Below are 16,497 nucleotides of genomic sequence, written 5' to 3' on the forward strand. Positions count from 1 at the left end.
TACGTAAAATCTCTTTTGCGCGAGGAGATCAAAGTCCAGCGAACCATGAGGTGGTTCGAAGACGACAATATGTAGTTTATAGAGGTTGTGTCATGTCGATGCTGACGTTTGAAGCAACAGTAAGTTGCTAAGTCTTTGTTTTAAACGATTCAAGTACAGTTTTGTGGTACTTCACTAATTTAACTAATTTCACCACTAGAAAGAAAACATATTCATTCTACTGTATAATTAATTTTATTACATTTTTTGTTTTATCTTATCAACAATATAGCATCCAGCACTTTGATTTGATAGTTAAATAAATAAAGTTGCTTTACTACTGCATACAATACAATGCATTTTTGCACTTTAATAAGCAAACCTTCTCATTGAGACGTCATAGTGTTTTTATTATGAATTTCGTAATGTTTTCTGACAGTTTTCAATAACAATTATTCAGCATAATCCATTTCATCGTTGTATTAATAATTACAGGTAATGCTCCAATAGTAACATAGTAATAATGTAAGTTATTTATCAATGCAATGTTTATTCCTTCTTAACATCACACTCAAAAACGACAGGCTTTATTTACTGACAGGTTTAGCACTGCACATTGATAGGCTACACAGACAGACAGCAAGAGACACAGAGGGAGAGTGAGGGAGAGGTGAAGGCCGGGGAGAGGTGAAGAGAAGCACACAGTTGTATATCCATTGAATCAAAATATATCCGATGGAGCAGAAAACAGATACAAAGTTTAAAAAAAAGGTGTTGTAGCGCCTTGGAACCGGAAAAAATCAGATGAACGAGAAGTATTAAGGTATCACAACAATGTGCCCTCCTTTTCTGTGATTCAGATATTGACAAGATTTAAATCACAACAATATAACACACAAATAAAGATACACTCATCAAGCCAGAGATTATCATCCTTATCACTACTACTATTATTATTATCATTATTATTATTATGTTGTTTTGTGATGCTTTAAAGGAAAAAAGTGAATCATAATCTGCTCCCTCTCAAAGTGCCAAATAAGAGTGGCTGCAATAATAACAGTAATAACAATAATATTCATCATTGTATGTACAGAAAATTCATTACAATCAATACAATCAAAACTGCCCAAGCTGAGCTGACATTCTGGAAACAGCAGGGGTAGCGTCATGGAGTGTGTTCGTGTGTGTGCGTTTACATGTGACGTCTTGCTTTTAATGTAAGAACAGTGAGTGAAACAGTGCAGTGAAGTCGTTCAGAGACATTCCAGTGGTCACAGGGAAAGAGATCTGAGGTTTTATGGCAGACAGGGATGTATTGTCATTAAGTGGCATGAGCTGATACTTTGCAGGGACTCCAGTTGGAGAGTTTCCACGACAGAGGAAGGGAAACTACCTGCGAGCGTATAGTTTTTGATGTTTTGATGAAGTGGCCGGTCTGTGGGACCTCACTGTCTTCACTCAGCGGTTAATGTGCAGAGAACGGATGCAGAGAGGTGAGAATGGAGCTTGTGCACAGACATGTCTAGTCAGTCTGATGGGAAAAGCGCAGACGCACCAGGATCAAGGCTCTGCCGTTACATCTATTAGTGGCCCGCGTGTTGCAGATGGATCCACTCTCTTAGTAAAGATTTCATTCTGTGTTCGATAACAAAAGATAAAATACAATCTTATTCTTATTTTTTAAACAAATAATTCTCATTCAACCAGCGTTACACTATACAGAAACATGACCGTCGTGTGATTTTGAACTGGTGCACCACATACAGGTTTGGTGGGGTTTTGCTCAGGCGGTTAAATTACATCAACTGTATACATTGTGCCATTGAACATTTAGGTAAAGAACAACTGCCCGTAGTTGGCTATAGGTCACATATGGCATTGAGTGTCAAGAGTATTACAGTGACTGTGTTGTGCGTAGTGTCTGTAAGCATACATTCCTTATACTAGTGGTGTCAGCAGTCGTTGATATTAAAAGTGTTGGGGTGTGTGACTGGTGAGCCGGTTTGTGGTTTCCATGAGAACTGGTGCAGAGATACATGTGGCTCAGTAGCGACGGGCGTTGCCGTCTCTCCCCTCCTTTTTGATGATGATTCGCTGGTCATCACCGGCGTCGTCGGGCGACTCCGCGACCTCCTCGTCCTCCTCGCCCTCCCCCTCGGTGTCCGCCGAGATGCCCATGCGCGACTCGTACGACTGAAACGAGCGGCGCGTGAGTGAATGGGTGAATCTTCCCTCGGCCCACGTCTGTTACCTGTCTGTGCTTCCTCACCTCCATCGGGTTGACGATGATGGTCAGGGCCGAGTCGTCCCATTGGCTGCTGCCTTCCTTCGCCCCGCTCCTGGCGCCCTCGCCGCGGCGATGGATGGAGCGGATTCGGAAAACACCAAGAATCACCATGACAACCAGGAAACCCACACACACCATTATGATGATGGTAGCTGCTCCTGGCACCACTGTAAAAAACATGAAAAGCATAGAAAATAAATTACATCTGAAGTGGTGAAATTAATTAGTATTAAATAAATTCTAACAAGAAATGTAATTTATGCATCTATTAACTCAGTCTGATTTAGCTTGAAGATTTTCATCTTGATTTCAAACTGCGGCGTTAGTTAGTTCTGTCATTACAATATGCATAGATTCTTTAAAATCTACTGGTGAAGACCACAACAGACGGAGCTTTTCTCCCTGTCTGACTAATAACTCAGCATTATGTAAATGTATAGGACCCGATCGCTACAGACGGGGCAGGGTGTGTGTTTTAATAGACTTAGCTCTTATTCAATTATTCCTATATCTACTTCATGTAAGTGGACAATCCAATCTCAGAGGCTTGTTTGTGGTCTGGGCCTCGGGTTTAAAGACCTGACCGCTAAACGGCTGTTAGTTAATTAAAAGCTGTGCAGATGCATTCTCCCACTGTGGCTGTAACCCCCCGTCTTCGCTGCTGGACTGTGTGAGCCTCGTGCTCCGACCTGACCGTCCGGCTCCGTCCTGTTAGTGCGTAGCTCAGACAGCAGCGGCTCTGAGGAGCATCCACCGGCTGCTGTTGTCTCTGTGCTCACGCTCGCCCGGGCTTTTGATTACCTTTTGGAGCCGCGCAGGGTCAGACACCTGCCAACATGAGAGACCCGCTGCAGCCTCTCTGGTGGGTCTCTGAGGCCTTTTGATCAGAGGGTGTTGGCTGTTCCTCACTCCAGGTGTGAAACTAAAGCAGGCTATGCCTTTGAGGTTATAAATCCTTAACTTTGAAGGTCTTTATTTTTTATTCCCTCATATCTATAGAAACCGTGGAGACAGGACTCACCCATTTTGAGCCTTATTTATTTTTTATCCATTACCTTTACCTATCATTTCAAGCTAATACCTGAATTTCTTGTATTTTCCTTCACTGGGTTCTCTGTGACCCACTTTGTCTGTTCTTTTGCACATGGAAGATTCAGAGACTAAATACCGAGAAGATGAGTGGGAGAAAGGAGCCGACGTGAGAGGAAACACCACCTGAGTTGCGGTGTGGGTTTGGCAGGGTGTGCCCACTCAGCTCCCCAGCATGGTGGGATGGATGGAGGAACTGCTGCTGAGAAGCCAGGAGGTGGGACGGGTGGTACAGACTGTCCAGGGAGTGAAGGAAGTTCACCTGCAGGGAACAACAAGTCACCTCAGCGCCTCTGTGGCCCCGATGCTGCTTCCGCACAACAATCGAAACAGCGTAAATGGCCGCTCTCTTCACCTCCAGAGTCAACTCATTGCTGGTGTATCTGCCGTTCATCTCGGAGCACGACAGGCGGAAGCGCCTCTCGAAGCGGGCCGATCCTTTGGCTAGTCGGTAGCGGACGGAACGCAGGACGTCCTCATACACGGAGATGGACTCGGCGCCTGGAGGGAGAGCAGAGTCAAGACACCAGCTACAGAGAAGAACTAGCACTGCTGCTGTCGGGACCCGACTGGAAAGACGACTCTTACTCTCAGGCTCGTGGTGCGACTGATTAAAACTGGAACTTTGACGTGCAGAAGTTTCAAAGGGCGTGAAAGCAGCTTAGCAGTGTTTTATCAAGTGCATAGATTCATTTTTGAGATGATGCTCCATCTTTTGTGCGCCAGTGAAGATATATCCATATCTGACTCCAAAGACAATACAGCTGAAGGCTGTTTGTGCTTCAGTCTGTTATCACTCTGGTCCTGATAGAGCCGATTATCTGAGCATTTGAAGTGTCTTTGATAAACAGATTTGAACTTTTACAGTTAAGAAACACGTAGCGGCACAGAGTGAAATACTTGGGGCATTCAAATTCTGACACACTGTCAATAAGAGTCAAAGCCTTTTATCTCCCTATGATATTTGTTGCGTGTCTCTGTTTCTGACGCCTGCCTCTCGCGGCTGTGCGGCTCACGCACCGCCGTACCTGTGATGGCGATGTAAGCCGTGGTGTTGATGATCTCCAGTCCCCGCTCCCGCACCACGTCCATGTCGACCAGCAGCTCCTCGCGCTCCGGGTTCAGCTCCTCGCCCAGCGGCTGCACCTCGCAGCCGTCCAGCGTGTGAGCCACGGCGTCGGACATCAGCGCTGCCGGGTGACGGGAGTTCACGACGGTCAACGCTTAATCTGTTAAAGCCTGTTCTATAACAGTTTGCTCATTGTTCTTGTTCCTGGCCAAAAATCTACAACTAGTGTGAATGATACAGGACAAAATTTATTGTTTTCCTCCAAATCAAAAATGGAAGTAGACGCCTGAAGCCTTTTTAAGGTTAATGCGTCCTTGAGGATATTTCAGTGTGAGTAACAAAGCCTGTTTTACCGTTCATACGGGCGCTTGACTGCTTTTTAAGAGTTACGACTCTATCCTTTAAATCCCATCAGCCGCATCTGCTTCGCGTTCCACTTACCTCCGCCCTCCATCCCCTGCGCGGCCGTGTTGACGGCGTGAGACAGGGAACAGACGATCCGGAGCTCGGGGAAAAGCGGGACCCCGCGGGGGCCTTCGAACTCGGGGGCCGGGCGGGCCAGATGAGGCCCGACCCCAGACAGGGAGATCTGAGGGGCGTCCGGCTGGAGCACCACCAGGTAGCCCTCCAGCTGTTTGAGGGACAGGCAGCTCTCCTCGCTGAAGCATCTGGCGGGGAGGAAGGACAGGGCAACGTGTTAGACGGCCTAGTTAAAGCAATACAAGACGGCGGGTTTTCAGTTTTACTGATTGGAATGTTTTATCCGCTGGTTTCTAACGGAGCCTCGAGCCGCTGGCTTCAGACCTCTCCTCATCTGATTTTGTTTCCCAGATGTTTTCTATTTTACAGCTGGTGGTTCGCACAGCACCATAAAATGCTTTAACTATTTTTCCACGCGTTCAACACACTGCCAAAGAAAAACCACGGTCCACCCGTGAAAAACCACGAAGCAACTTTTAGCTCTAAACTTGTACGTATTAAAGCAAGAGAGTTACCATGTCCGCACACGGAGTCTGGGGAAACCTCATCACTGTCACTGTGAACGTGTCAGCATTCGATTTGAAGAGCCTCTCAAATTAGCGACACCACGACTGAGCTATGCTAAAAAGTTACACAGTAATTACGTCCCGAAAGGACCTAATCCACCGCTGTGTTTCCATAATCCTGTTTTCTGATTCCATGGTTAACGTCAGCGATGCTAAAATAGCAAATGTCACAAACCACGTTACAAATTTAATTTTCCTGCCAGAAAAGACAGGACGACTCAGATTGACGACAGACTGCTTACACGTTATTCATCTGCACTATAATTCAGCATCATATTTGAAAGGGGATTAAGCCGTGTGCATGTGCGTGTGTGTTACATTCCCACTATCAGAGTGAGCAGCTGCTTCTATCGGCCTCTCCAGAAGGGCCTGCTGTTCAGCCATCTGGGCAACTCCTGCCCTCAAATCAGTCTAATCTTCACACATGCAATAAAACATGCTGAAGGAAAAAAAATCTTGACTAGACTTGAGAAAAAAAAACTTGGACCATGACCTTGAACCACTTGGATTTTTGGTGGAAAAAACTCCACATATCGATTGGAATCTCGCACAAGTCACACACACAAACATGGACCCCCGCTTTGCCTGCTTGCTGCTAGCGCTACTATAAATACACGGTAACGTACGTTTAATATGCACTGTACTGTTCATCCCAAGGTGTATTAATATTTCATCAGCTAAAAGTGACTGCTAAAGCCAGAGAGCCGGTTGGCAGCTGTTAATCGTGGTTGAGCACTGACCCGGAAACTGAGTGTGTGTGCTTTTATTTCACAGCCAGGTGATTTTGTGTGATGAACCAGTGTCGGATCTTTTTCAGCTATAATGTAAGAGCGGAGACAGGGGCAAAGGTAAAAATTAAATATACATATTGTTAGTTTTGAACGTCTGGACGCAACGGTTGACAGATATAAATGAATCTTGAATGTAATCCATCTGGTAAATATATATAAACATATATATAAACACTGAAAGAGTCAACGCTTACCCACTTTCTGAGCCTATGAGATAAGATATTCGTTATCTTTTGCTTTGACATGTTTTCTATATAATGATTTCCTTCATGCCGCACCAGCGCTTATCACAGCGAAGGCAAGGTCCACGTTTGATGAGCTCAATGTCATAGAGAGCAAAGAGCAGCAAAGAGGCGAACGCTTTGGAAGCTCCGCGGCCACTTGTTTCGACCACGGCGTACCTGAGGGAGGTGGTGAGCTTCAGGGGCCGGACGCCGGGCGTGGCGAAGCGCAGGGAGTTCCTGTAGGTGACCTGCTGCACCGCTCGGTTGAAGCTCTCAATGTCGTCGCCCTCCAGCACCAGCACCGACTGGCTGGGGTTCACGTGAACCTGCAGTGTAGAATTAGGACTCTCATGTCATCAGACGCAGCAATATTTTCAAATAACAGCATCAGCAAACATTATTTTGGTAAATCCCTCAAACAAAAACTATAAAATAAGAAATATTTTATTTATTTACTTCTATGACTGGGCTTCTTGGGATTTACTTCTAATTCCTTACTCATCCCTGACTTAAGCAAAGCAATGTTAGCATTGGTTTTGGCGGCTATTCTGGGATACGTTTCAATTCTTCTTCAGGTATGACATGTTACCTTCATTCCAGAGCCCAGAGTCTCCAGGTCCCCAAAGTCCAGACCCTCCCTGCAGGCGTAGAGGCACTCCACCACGCTGTGAGGCTCCACGCTGCCGGGGCGGATGGTCACCCCCGACAACAGGCCGTGATAACCACCCACATACCTCACTAAAGACCAGGGACATGTACAGACATAAATAATACACCAGTAGCGACACAGCAAAACGAGAAGCACACAGGCAACAGAGTGAACGCGGGGAGGTCACCTGAGTCCTTTCCCTCTGGGATGGTGTTGTTCAGTATCTCCTTCTGTTTCTCTTCTGGCTCTGCAGGGAAACCAGAACAGGGCAGAGAGGAATGAGAAGGGGAAAACACAGAGAAACATCCTTAAATGTACCAACCTACAAAAACGTCGTCGTCAAAAGTGACAGATTAATATGAAAATGTGAGGGATTCATATAAATAAATATCAGAATAAGGCGCGAGCAAGAAAATGCAAGAAAAAACGATTCGAAAAAGCACCAGCTCCTCATTATCCAGCAGCAGCTGCTGCCATGGAGGCAGCAGAACAGCTTCCACTGTGGACAAGAGGCCGTGTGTGTGTGAGTGTGTGTGTGTGTGTGTGTGTGTGTGTGTGTGTGTGTGTGTGTGTGTGTGTGTGTGTGTGTGTGTGTGTGTGTGTGTGTGTGTGTGTGTGTGTGTGTGTGTGTGTGTGTGTGTGTCTGGCTGCTAATTGGCAGCCAGAGTTTCCCATTTTAACCGGCGGTTCGAGTGTAAAGTAGCTGATAGCTGTCTGCTCCTCATGTTGTTCTGCCGTCCTGAATAATTAATAAGTCAGTTATATTATTAGCCCCCAAAGACATTATAACTCAGTGAAACGAGGGAGTGACTGGCATGAGGCGCGATTGTTTTGAGACGCTTTGTAGGGGTTTGTAAGTTGCCGGTGCTTATGCCAAAACTGGCAACCGTGGGATTTAATTTACATGTCAGTGATGGAGCAGTGCGAAGGAGGAAGCAGCGTGCGCAGCCGCCGCTCACAGCATTTATGCAAAAGGAGCCAGAGGAGTCCTCGCTCCCCGCTTGAATTCATTTGTGTCAAAATCCATCACTAAGCTCTGATGAAATGTATGTCATGCTGGGGATTCGCCGAGCATAAACTCCCATCTCACCCCAGCAGGCGCCGATGAACATCCGCTGGAGCGGGGCGGGGTTGGGGATGGCGCCGTTGTCGTGGATGAGGGCGGGGTCAAAGGTCACGCCGTCCACGTACAGGGTCACCGAGGGGAACTGGACGCTGAGTGAAAGGTGATGCCACTCACTGTCGCACACCTGTGGGACAGAGACAAGATGGAGTCGCCACTAAAGCAAAGGTCTAAACAGGAAATGTACTCATCAGATCAACAGTAATAGTGTTGCTTTATTTCCGATTGCTATGGGTAACACGGGGTGAATACAAAACAAGGAGCAAAGGGAATTATAGATAGAGGGGCAGAAAAGAAAGACGGGGGTAATAAGATCCCGCGGTTCAGACAGAGGGATTTAACAAATCTTCTCTGTATCAGCTCAGCATCCATTAATCCACACTGCTTCAATCTGTCTGGGACCAGTAGCTTCAGTCAAAACAAGCGCGGTGCGTCCCCCGACCCCGGCCCCATCGCCCCCATGCCTCACCGCTAGCATCAAAAATACTCAGGATTAGCTCTGTCCCCAATACACAGTCATTACTCGTCATTAATGGATTATTAGAGTCCTATTACTGGAAAGCGTGTGTGTTGGTCACGCAGTTACCTGTTCCAGCTTCCACAGGAACTTGACCGGCCGCGCCGCTGAGACATCGGGCCAGTAAAAGAGAGAGAGCCGGCAGCCGTGCACGGACAGCGAGTAGTGGGAGAAGGAGTCGTCTGCAAAGAGGCGGAGAAACGTCCCCTCAGGAAACAGCAACACTGTTCTCTAGTCTACTTCCTATTTATGCTGCCGTTCTTTCAGTCACAAGCTCTAAGGTTCTATTGTCCGCCGAGCTGCCCGAGTGGAGCAGCTGGAGGTGAAGGGCTTCCCCCACGAGCACCTTGATTGAAGTTACAAACACTTAAGCTCCCCTCTCATTTGAAAACACTATCAACCCCTTCAACGCACCGTTCCTGACGGTGCTGCACACGATGGTCTCCTCCTCCTTGCGGTTGGCCCGGGTCGGCGCGGTCGCCGGCTGGACGCTGGCGCCGCCCCTCCGCATCCACAGCTGCAGCGTGAAGTGGTCGCCCGACAGCGCCGCGACGACCGGCTCGGGCACCGCCGCCACGTGGCTGGAGCCGTTGAAGGAGAAGACCAGCGACGAGTCGGAGGAGGGCAGCGTGGGCAGAGCCGCGGTCCAGTTGGCCGCGGGCGACGGAGGCGGGAGCAGGTCCACCTCCCCCCGGACGGCGCCTGGAAAGGGGAAGAGGTGTCACCAGAGAGGCTGCCGAGCCGGCGCCGGAACCGGAACCGGGGCCGGGGCCGGGACCCACCGCACAGCCGGCGCACGGATCTGTCAGAGTAGCTGTCCCGGTCGCAGCCCTTCCCGATGTGGCCGGTCTGCAGCTCGACGGTGGCCTGGATGTTCCACACGGTCTCCTCGCAGGTCTCCAGGTGCAGGCTGGGGAAGAGGGGGACGCTGCCGGAGCCGGGGGTGTACTCCACGCGCTTGGTCCAGCCTGCAAGGCACAGCGGGCTGCTTGAAACCTGCCGCCACCCCGAATGGCCTCAACTATTCACCAGCCGTACGTCCACACATGAACCATTATGCCATTATTTGTTTGGAAATGTGTATTTGCAGTCTAGTGAAGTTTAAAAGCCACAGCCCTGAAATCAATAACCCGCCCACTCACGCTGCGGGAAATGTGCTGTCAAAACAAAAACACGGCAAAAAAGCTTTGTAGTCGTTTGCATGGTTTTAAAATTATATTAGCACAATTTAATTCATCCCCTTCCCCTGATATAACTCAGCTTCACCCTGCTGCTGCCCACACGCAGCGGCTTCAAGCGAAGAGCAACACACCAAACGGCAAACGACGCGCGGCACAACAACACAGACGGCGCCGGCGCCGGCGTTTACCGATCCATCCGGGTTTGCAGGACGGCTTGACCGTCACGACGACCTGCGTGTCAGCCTGGGCGCGGTTCTTCCCGCAGTCGAAGGCCGTCACCCAGAAGGTGTGAACGCGCTGCCGCTTGGAATCCAGCGGCTCCGTGTTCTTAATGTTGCCTTGGAGACGGAGGAGAGACAGACACAGACAGAGAGAACGAGAAATAATTAAACAAAGAGTGAAAAGGGATCAGAAATAGCAGGGTTAGTCATCAACAACAGGCCTGCATAACTGAAAGGCCTGCACAAAGGGGGGGCGCCCATTGATAAAGCCTCTATCACCGCGACGACACATTAACAGACTCGCTCCTCCGTTGGCTGCGATGCATTCAGGGACAGCAATGGGGAAAAGACACAAAACGTAGATGATGAATTGCCCAGGTGAGAACGAACCGTTCGGAGTTTTCCTGTTTTTGGAGATAAAGGCAGATGGGACTAAGCCCTTTGGATGATAAACAATAGGTGGGAGAGAAGGAGCTGCGAGACGGAAACGGGATGAAGAAGTAGACAATGAGAAGCCTGCAGCCTGTGAGGAGCAGGAAACAAAGGGCCTCTGCTGCAGCGCCGGCCCGGCCCGGCCCGAAGTCACGCTCCTCGGCTGCTGCAGCGCCGCACTACAAGACGGATGAAAGCCAGTGAACGCAACGTCGACGCTTTCCCAATTTAGGGAACAAACGGAGGCTATAATAAACGAGGAGCGGCGCCGCGTTCGCGCAGACGGAGGAGCCCTCCGCCCCCGCGCGCTCTATTTCAGCTTCTACCTGAGAGGCTTTAAACACCTGCGGCGCTTCGCACTCTGTCGCTACGCTACGTCTCAGCGCCGTCTGCTGAGACCCCCCCCCCACACACACACACACACACACCACCACCAGGCACTCTCACCGTCGTTGTCTATGGCGAAGGGCACGTTGGGCGTGATGATGTCGTAGAAGCAGATCTGGCTGTACTGCGGCGAGCAGTCGGCGTCCAGCGCCTCCACGCGCACGATGCGGTCGAACAGGCGCCCCTCGGGCACCGAGGCCTCGTAGCGGCGCTCCACGAACACGGGGGAGAACTCGTTGACGTCGTTCACGCGCACGTGCACCGTGGCCCTGGGGAGGAGGAGGAGGAGGAGGAGGAGGAGGAGGAGGAGGAGGACAAACAGCAGGTTACCGCGGCAACGGCTGCAGCTAATGTCAAGGTGTCTGGGGGGAGGAGGGGGGGGGGGGCACCCACTTGTGGGACTTCTTGCTGTTCACGCCGTCCGGCCCCTCCCCGCAGTCGTACGCCTGGATGGTGAAGCTGTGCTCGCGCTGGCTCTCGCAGTCCAGCGGCTCCTTGGACCGGACCAGACCCTCGCCGGTGGAGCGGTCCAGAACCACTGCTTCGAACTGCACCGAACCTGAGCCCGAGGGGCCATTATGAACCCGGAAGCCACAGATTTCACCTAAGAGGGGGGGGGGGGGGGGGATTCCTTAATTGACTATAAAACAATAAACATTAAATGAATGTTTTTAGACTTTACGTGATTACATTTGTTTTTAAAGTTTATATTCTTCGAGTTCGAGTTTTACTATTCGTGCCTAAAAGCCCACTTGCATCTTACTTTACTTTAGATTTTCCCAAATGCCACTTTGGCCTCTGTACCGGTTGATTTTCTGAACCCATTATGACTCTGACTCCTACAAAACCCTGAATGGTCCGACTCCAGCATGTTTCAAGCCTTTGTGCCTGCAGTCCATTCTCGCAACTCTGCCACCAATCAATTGTCTACACCGAGAACTGAAAATCTGCCGCCTCTGCAACTTGGGCACAGTTTAAAATTTGACTTAACAGCCCAGTGATTCCTTTAAACGTGCCCTGGAGCTCATTTACAGCACAGATCAAATGTTGTCCACGTACGTCTGACGCCTACAGACACCCAGAGGTTTCCTGCCGTGATTCTTATAAGAATTAAACAGATTATAGCTGATGCTCAGAATAACCCTAGAATCTGGGCTGACGTGATTTAAAGGCAGGCCAAGATTCGTGCTCCGACACCTCGTTTTCTCTTCGTGCTTGACACGAGCTCAATAAATTTCAGGGAGCCATTCGAGATGATCGGAATTTGACTGAACACGGTTATTTCCAGTGAGTGCAAACATGATAACCTTATTTCATCAGGCTGCAGAGGTGGAGCGCTGACGACTGCTCCCGCAACGGGGGATCGAATTACACTACGAAGGTCTAAAAATAGTGGACTCTGTGACCGAGTGCGTTGCCTTTCATATTTTGACTCAGTCGGGAAATATGGCTGGCAAGCGCCCCGATAATAAGCTGTGGAATAATCAACATCATTTTCCTATAAATAAATCAAATCCCCAAATTGGTCACAGAGCCGCAGAGTCACGCTGTCTTCAAAACACAAGAACAAAGTTAGATAATTTTCAATTTGGCCTGGTGAGACGTTCAATTTGGCTCTTCGAGCAATTCGCTTGACCCATTTTGCTCTGCAGCCAATTCTGTGGATTTGCGAGCGAAATGACGGGCGTGTTGAGGTAACGGGCAGCGGTCGCGGCCCGTTCCGCCCGTCGCCGCTCCTCCTCCTATTACCGGCGTAGTGAAGCGGGGCGTCCTTGTCCAGGGCGAAGAGCGGCGGGTTGAGCAGCACCGTGTTGTCGTTCTCCATCACGATCCCCTGGTACTCCGTCTCGATCCATGGCTTGTGCTTATTGGCTGAACGGCACAGAGAGGGTTTGGGTTAAACGGAACAATTAGAGGGAGGCAACGTGGCTATTTTTAACACTCCATTACGGGCAAGGACGTGGCGCGAGTGGGCACGGGTGGAAGAACACACAACGGCACAAAGAGTCGCGTTAATGACTTCCAGCCTGTCAGAGGTTCCTCTTTCTCCCCTTCTGCCGCCCAGACGAGCGCCGCTCCGCTCACCTTCCAGGTGGGCGGCACGATGAAAGACGCGGGCACGCGCGCGCGCGCGCGGACGTCTCTGCCCCGCGAGGCCAAAGCGGCCCGACGGCGGGCAGCGCGCTACAAACAGTTGGGTCAAAACCCGGTGCCCGAGGTCTACTGTGAATTTAACCTTTAATTGAGAATTAATTATTCATCTGTGCGCAGAATGTTCTGCGCCGGATGATCAAAGGCCGAGTTAATGAGGCAGAAGGATGGCGATTTTACACTCCAGCAAAGAGGCAAAACAAAAGCTGGAGCGGCTTCCTCCGCCGCAGCTTCACTGCGTGGAATCACACACGGGCACGAGGCCTGTGCTGAGCCATCGCTTTGTTGTGAATCTGCGTGGAGCGAATTCTGCCATCTCATCCGCGACAGCCGAGTCAACGGGGAGGAATTGGGCTCGTGGCGGATCTGATCAAACCGAGTCAACAAACAGGGCTCGGCGACACAACTGTGCGTCTACAGCATCTGTTTCTCTCCCGTGTTCGTTCACCCAAGTTCTTACGTCACCACAACTGTACGGCTAATCGAGTATTTTCACTAAATATGTTTATACTTTACATGTTAGATTTTGGATTTACAGCTAATAAATGGTCAATCGCCAGGAAAGAAAGCAATTATTTAGATTAATTGATTAATTATTGATTCTTTAAGTAAGTTTCCCAAACGTGTTGCCTTTTTCTAAAGCACAGTTTGATTAATTAGCCGAAATTAACGGAGCCTGGAAAACGTCAAAGGTATTTTCACGTCTCACTGACCTACATATTTGACAGGATAAAGAAGTTCCTGCTGAGTCACATTGTCTATCACCATTTTTCAGAAATAAATTGCTCTCAAATATCTACAAGCAGATAAAAACGCGAATCATAGTTAATATTTGAGTAAATACATATTTCATAAAAAAGCTGTACTTCAAAAGCCTTTTTTGCAGAGTTTGAGCCTATGATGGTTGAGTAAACAGCCCTGATCAGATATTCATCCCTCCTCGGTCCGGCCTGACACCGAGTCCTCCCCTCCATCTCCACAGAGCTCCGCTGCGTCTCTTTTTTGGTCATTTATCTCCCGGCCTCTCCCCCCTCTGCTGACCCCCCCCCCCCCCCCCCCTCCCCTCTGCTATATAGCCTTAATCTGAGCATCAGTCCTGTGGATTACATCCGGGATTACAGATTGAGAGGCATCCCGTTCCATCTTTCCATCTCTGCCTGTCTCCCCTGGCACTCCTCCTCACTCTGTCACCCTATCGCCTCACCCATCCTGCCTCATCTGCCTCCCTCCCTCCCTCACACACACACACACATGCATGCATGGATTCAAACACTCCAGTCTTGCACGTTTTTTTCCTTTTCCCTGCACGTCACCTGATCCACCACCTCTCTCTTTCTCTCTCTCTCTCTCTTTCTCTCTCTCTCTCTCTCTCCACCGTCTCCTTCTCCTTCGTTCCTTATCGGCCTGTGTGCCTTTCCAGCCCCGTCCTCTCCTGTCACAGCTCCTTCTCCTCTGTCACTCCCAGCATCTCCCCCGTCCCTGCCTCCCTCCCTCTCCCCCCTCACTCTGCTCCACCGACACTCCATCTCTTCTGCAATCTCCTCGTCTTGCTCGTGTCACCCTCCTCTACACCCCCTTCCCCTGACATTCTGCCTCCACGCTGTCTGCTTCATTCGCCTGCTCCCAGCATGATAATCATTGGAACAATAATGTTGAATCAGTGTCATGGTTTTCCGGGATGATAAACCTGCTATAGTCAGAGAGAAAGATTTATCATCTCCTCAGAGTCACCGTGCAGGCACATGTGCGGTGGAACACGGAGACGACACACATGTTCAAACATATATGTTATATTTATGTCATTCATGTAAAGATGAGGTGGAGCCACTGTATGTGTAATGATGACACACGTGACAGGTCGCAGTACAGGACATTTCAGGACACAACAGCCACGGCCCCTTCAGGTCGGCCCGCTCCCATGGCAATCCATCAATCACACCGTTTTAAAGACAATTAACAGAGAAAAGGAAGAGGAACTGACCTTTGTTGCCACTGGCAACCGAAGTCAAGCAAAGGAGGAGGAAGGAGAGAAAATTCATTCTGTCCATCTGAGAGAGGGCAAGAAGAGGGGGAGTGACAGGGTGGGGTGAGGTAAGACGGGGAGGAATAAAGTACATGCTTAAAGATGTGATCAGCAGCAGCAAGAGACAGTAACGAGACGCACATCAGGCAACAAAACAACCTCTGACGGACGGACAGACTCCTTCGCACGTCGGAGCACTGTGATGAACGCAGTCTGAATACATGGCCGTCTGCCGGCCTCGCTCACGCGGACGGACGGGCGGACGGACGGACGGACGGACGTGCAGGTGCGCAGCCCGTGGAGCGGCCGCGTACCTGGACGCCGGAGCGGCTTTCGCGTGCGTTCGCGTCGTAGCTGGCGAGGTTAACAGAATGCAGCTGCAGCCACAACAGAGGAGCGCGTCCTCGGGGGCGGGTTTCGCCTCGCACTGACATCTACGTCTCTCCGGTGCTGCAGTCCTTCAAAGGCAACCATCCAGACTGAGGGTAAAAAAAAAACAGTCAGGACGACGGAGACTAGACCGTGAGACGTCATGTGCGCACAGGTCGCTCGGGCTCCTCGTACACCCAAGGAGCGGAGAAACACGCTATGCGACAGTAATCAGCCGATTTACATGACAATCTGGTGCTGACACACATCACCAGCCGCGGCTCCGTGGCCGAATGGGGCCGTATTGAGGCATCGCGCCGGCGTCAGGAGGGAGGGCTCCGCGCAAACGAAGCTTAGCGGGTGTCGGGAACGTGGCCGATGGGACGTTACCGTGGCGAGTGCGGTGATGCTCCTGGCTGGTACCCTGCCTTCACGCGCGCAGCATCCGCCTCTCACGCCCCTGCCGCTCGGCAATCCCCCGCAGGCTGGACACAAACCCAAGCGCCAGGTGGGGACGCAGGCACGCCGATCGGCTTCGAGCTCAAGAAATGTCAGGGTATATTTCAGCCTGACGCCAGTCTCGATGATGAGATGTGAGGAAGAGTAAGAGACCAATGGATGTCCTTGTTTTTTTTTCTCTGTCGGAGGAGAGGGACTATTACGCGCGCATCCCCTCCCTCTCGGCGTTTCTTAACCCGCCCACACTGCGTCCTTCTCCCCCCCCCCCCTCGCTCGCTCTCGCCGCCTCTCTCACCCGGCCCCCGCCAGCTCCGTACCACGCTGCCGCTCCGGCCGCTTTTTGCTGCCGAACGCACATCGAGGGTGACTCAGACTCCGACACAGCAATTTATCTCATCACGTTAGTTGTCGGTCGTGGGCCCGCATTCCCAGCGACTCACTCGTCCCCGCTTTTATTATTAATAACGTCCTTATTTCCCACAGCTCGAGCCTCCCAT

At 50.4% G+C, this 16,497-nt stretch overlaps 1 protein-coding gene across 2 annotated transcripts; it reads right to left on the minus strand.

The window, feature by feature from the left end:
* Positions 1–368: 368 nt before the first annotated feature.
* Positions 369–16,204, minus strand: clstn3 (calsyntenin 3). 2 transcript variants are annotated; one of them, XM_029128938.2, is made up of 19 exons: positions 15,932–16,204; positions 15,131–15,197; positions 12,748–12,870; positions 11,392–11,602; positions 11,059–11,267; positions 10,147–10,296; positions 9,560–9,745; positions 9,192–9,479; positions 8,847–8,959; positions 8,228–8,387; positions 7,325–7,384; positions 7,078–7,226; positions 6,666–6,814; positions 4,869–5,095; positions 4,387–4,548; positions 3,714–3,859; positions 3,485–3,620; positions 2,252–2,436; positions 369–2,175 (listed from the first exon to the last, which is right to left on the minus strand). In XM_029128938.2, exons 2-19 carry the CDS (start codon positions 15,195–15,197, stop codon positions 2,026–2,028), a joined length of 2,871 nt encoding a protein of 956 aa, XP_028984771.1. In that variant the 5' UTR covers positions 15,932–16,204; the 3' UTR covers positions 369–2,025. The 2 variants fall into 2 exon arrangements, with proteins under 2 accessions (XP_028984771.1, XP_028984772.1); XM_029128939.2 differs by lacking the exon at positions 15,932–16,204 and adding an exon at positions 15,314–15,337.
* Positions 16,205–16,497: the final 293 nt, after the last annotated feature.

This window comes from Betta splendens, chromosome 16 (assembly GCF_900634795.4).
Source record: "Betta splendens chromosome 16, fBetSpl5.4, whole genome shotgun sequence".
Classification (NCBI taxonomy): domain Eukaryota; kingdom Metazoa; phylum Chordata; class Actinopteri; order Anabantiformes; family Osphronemidae; genus Betta; species Betta splendens.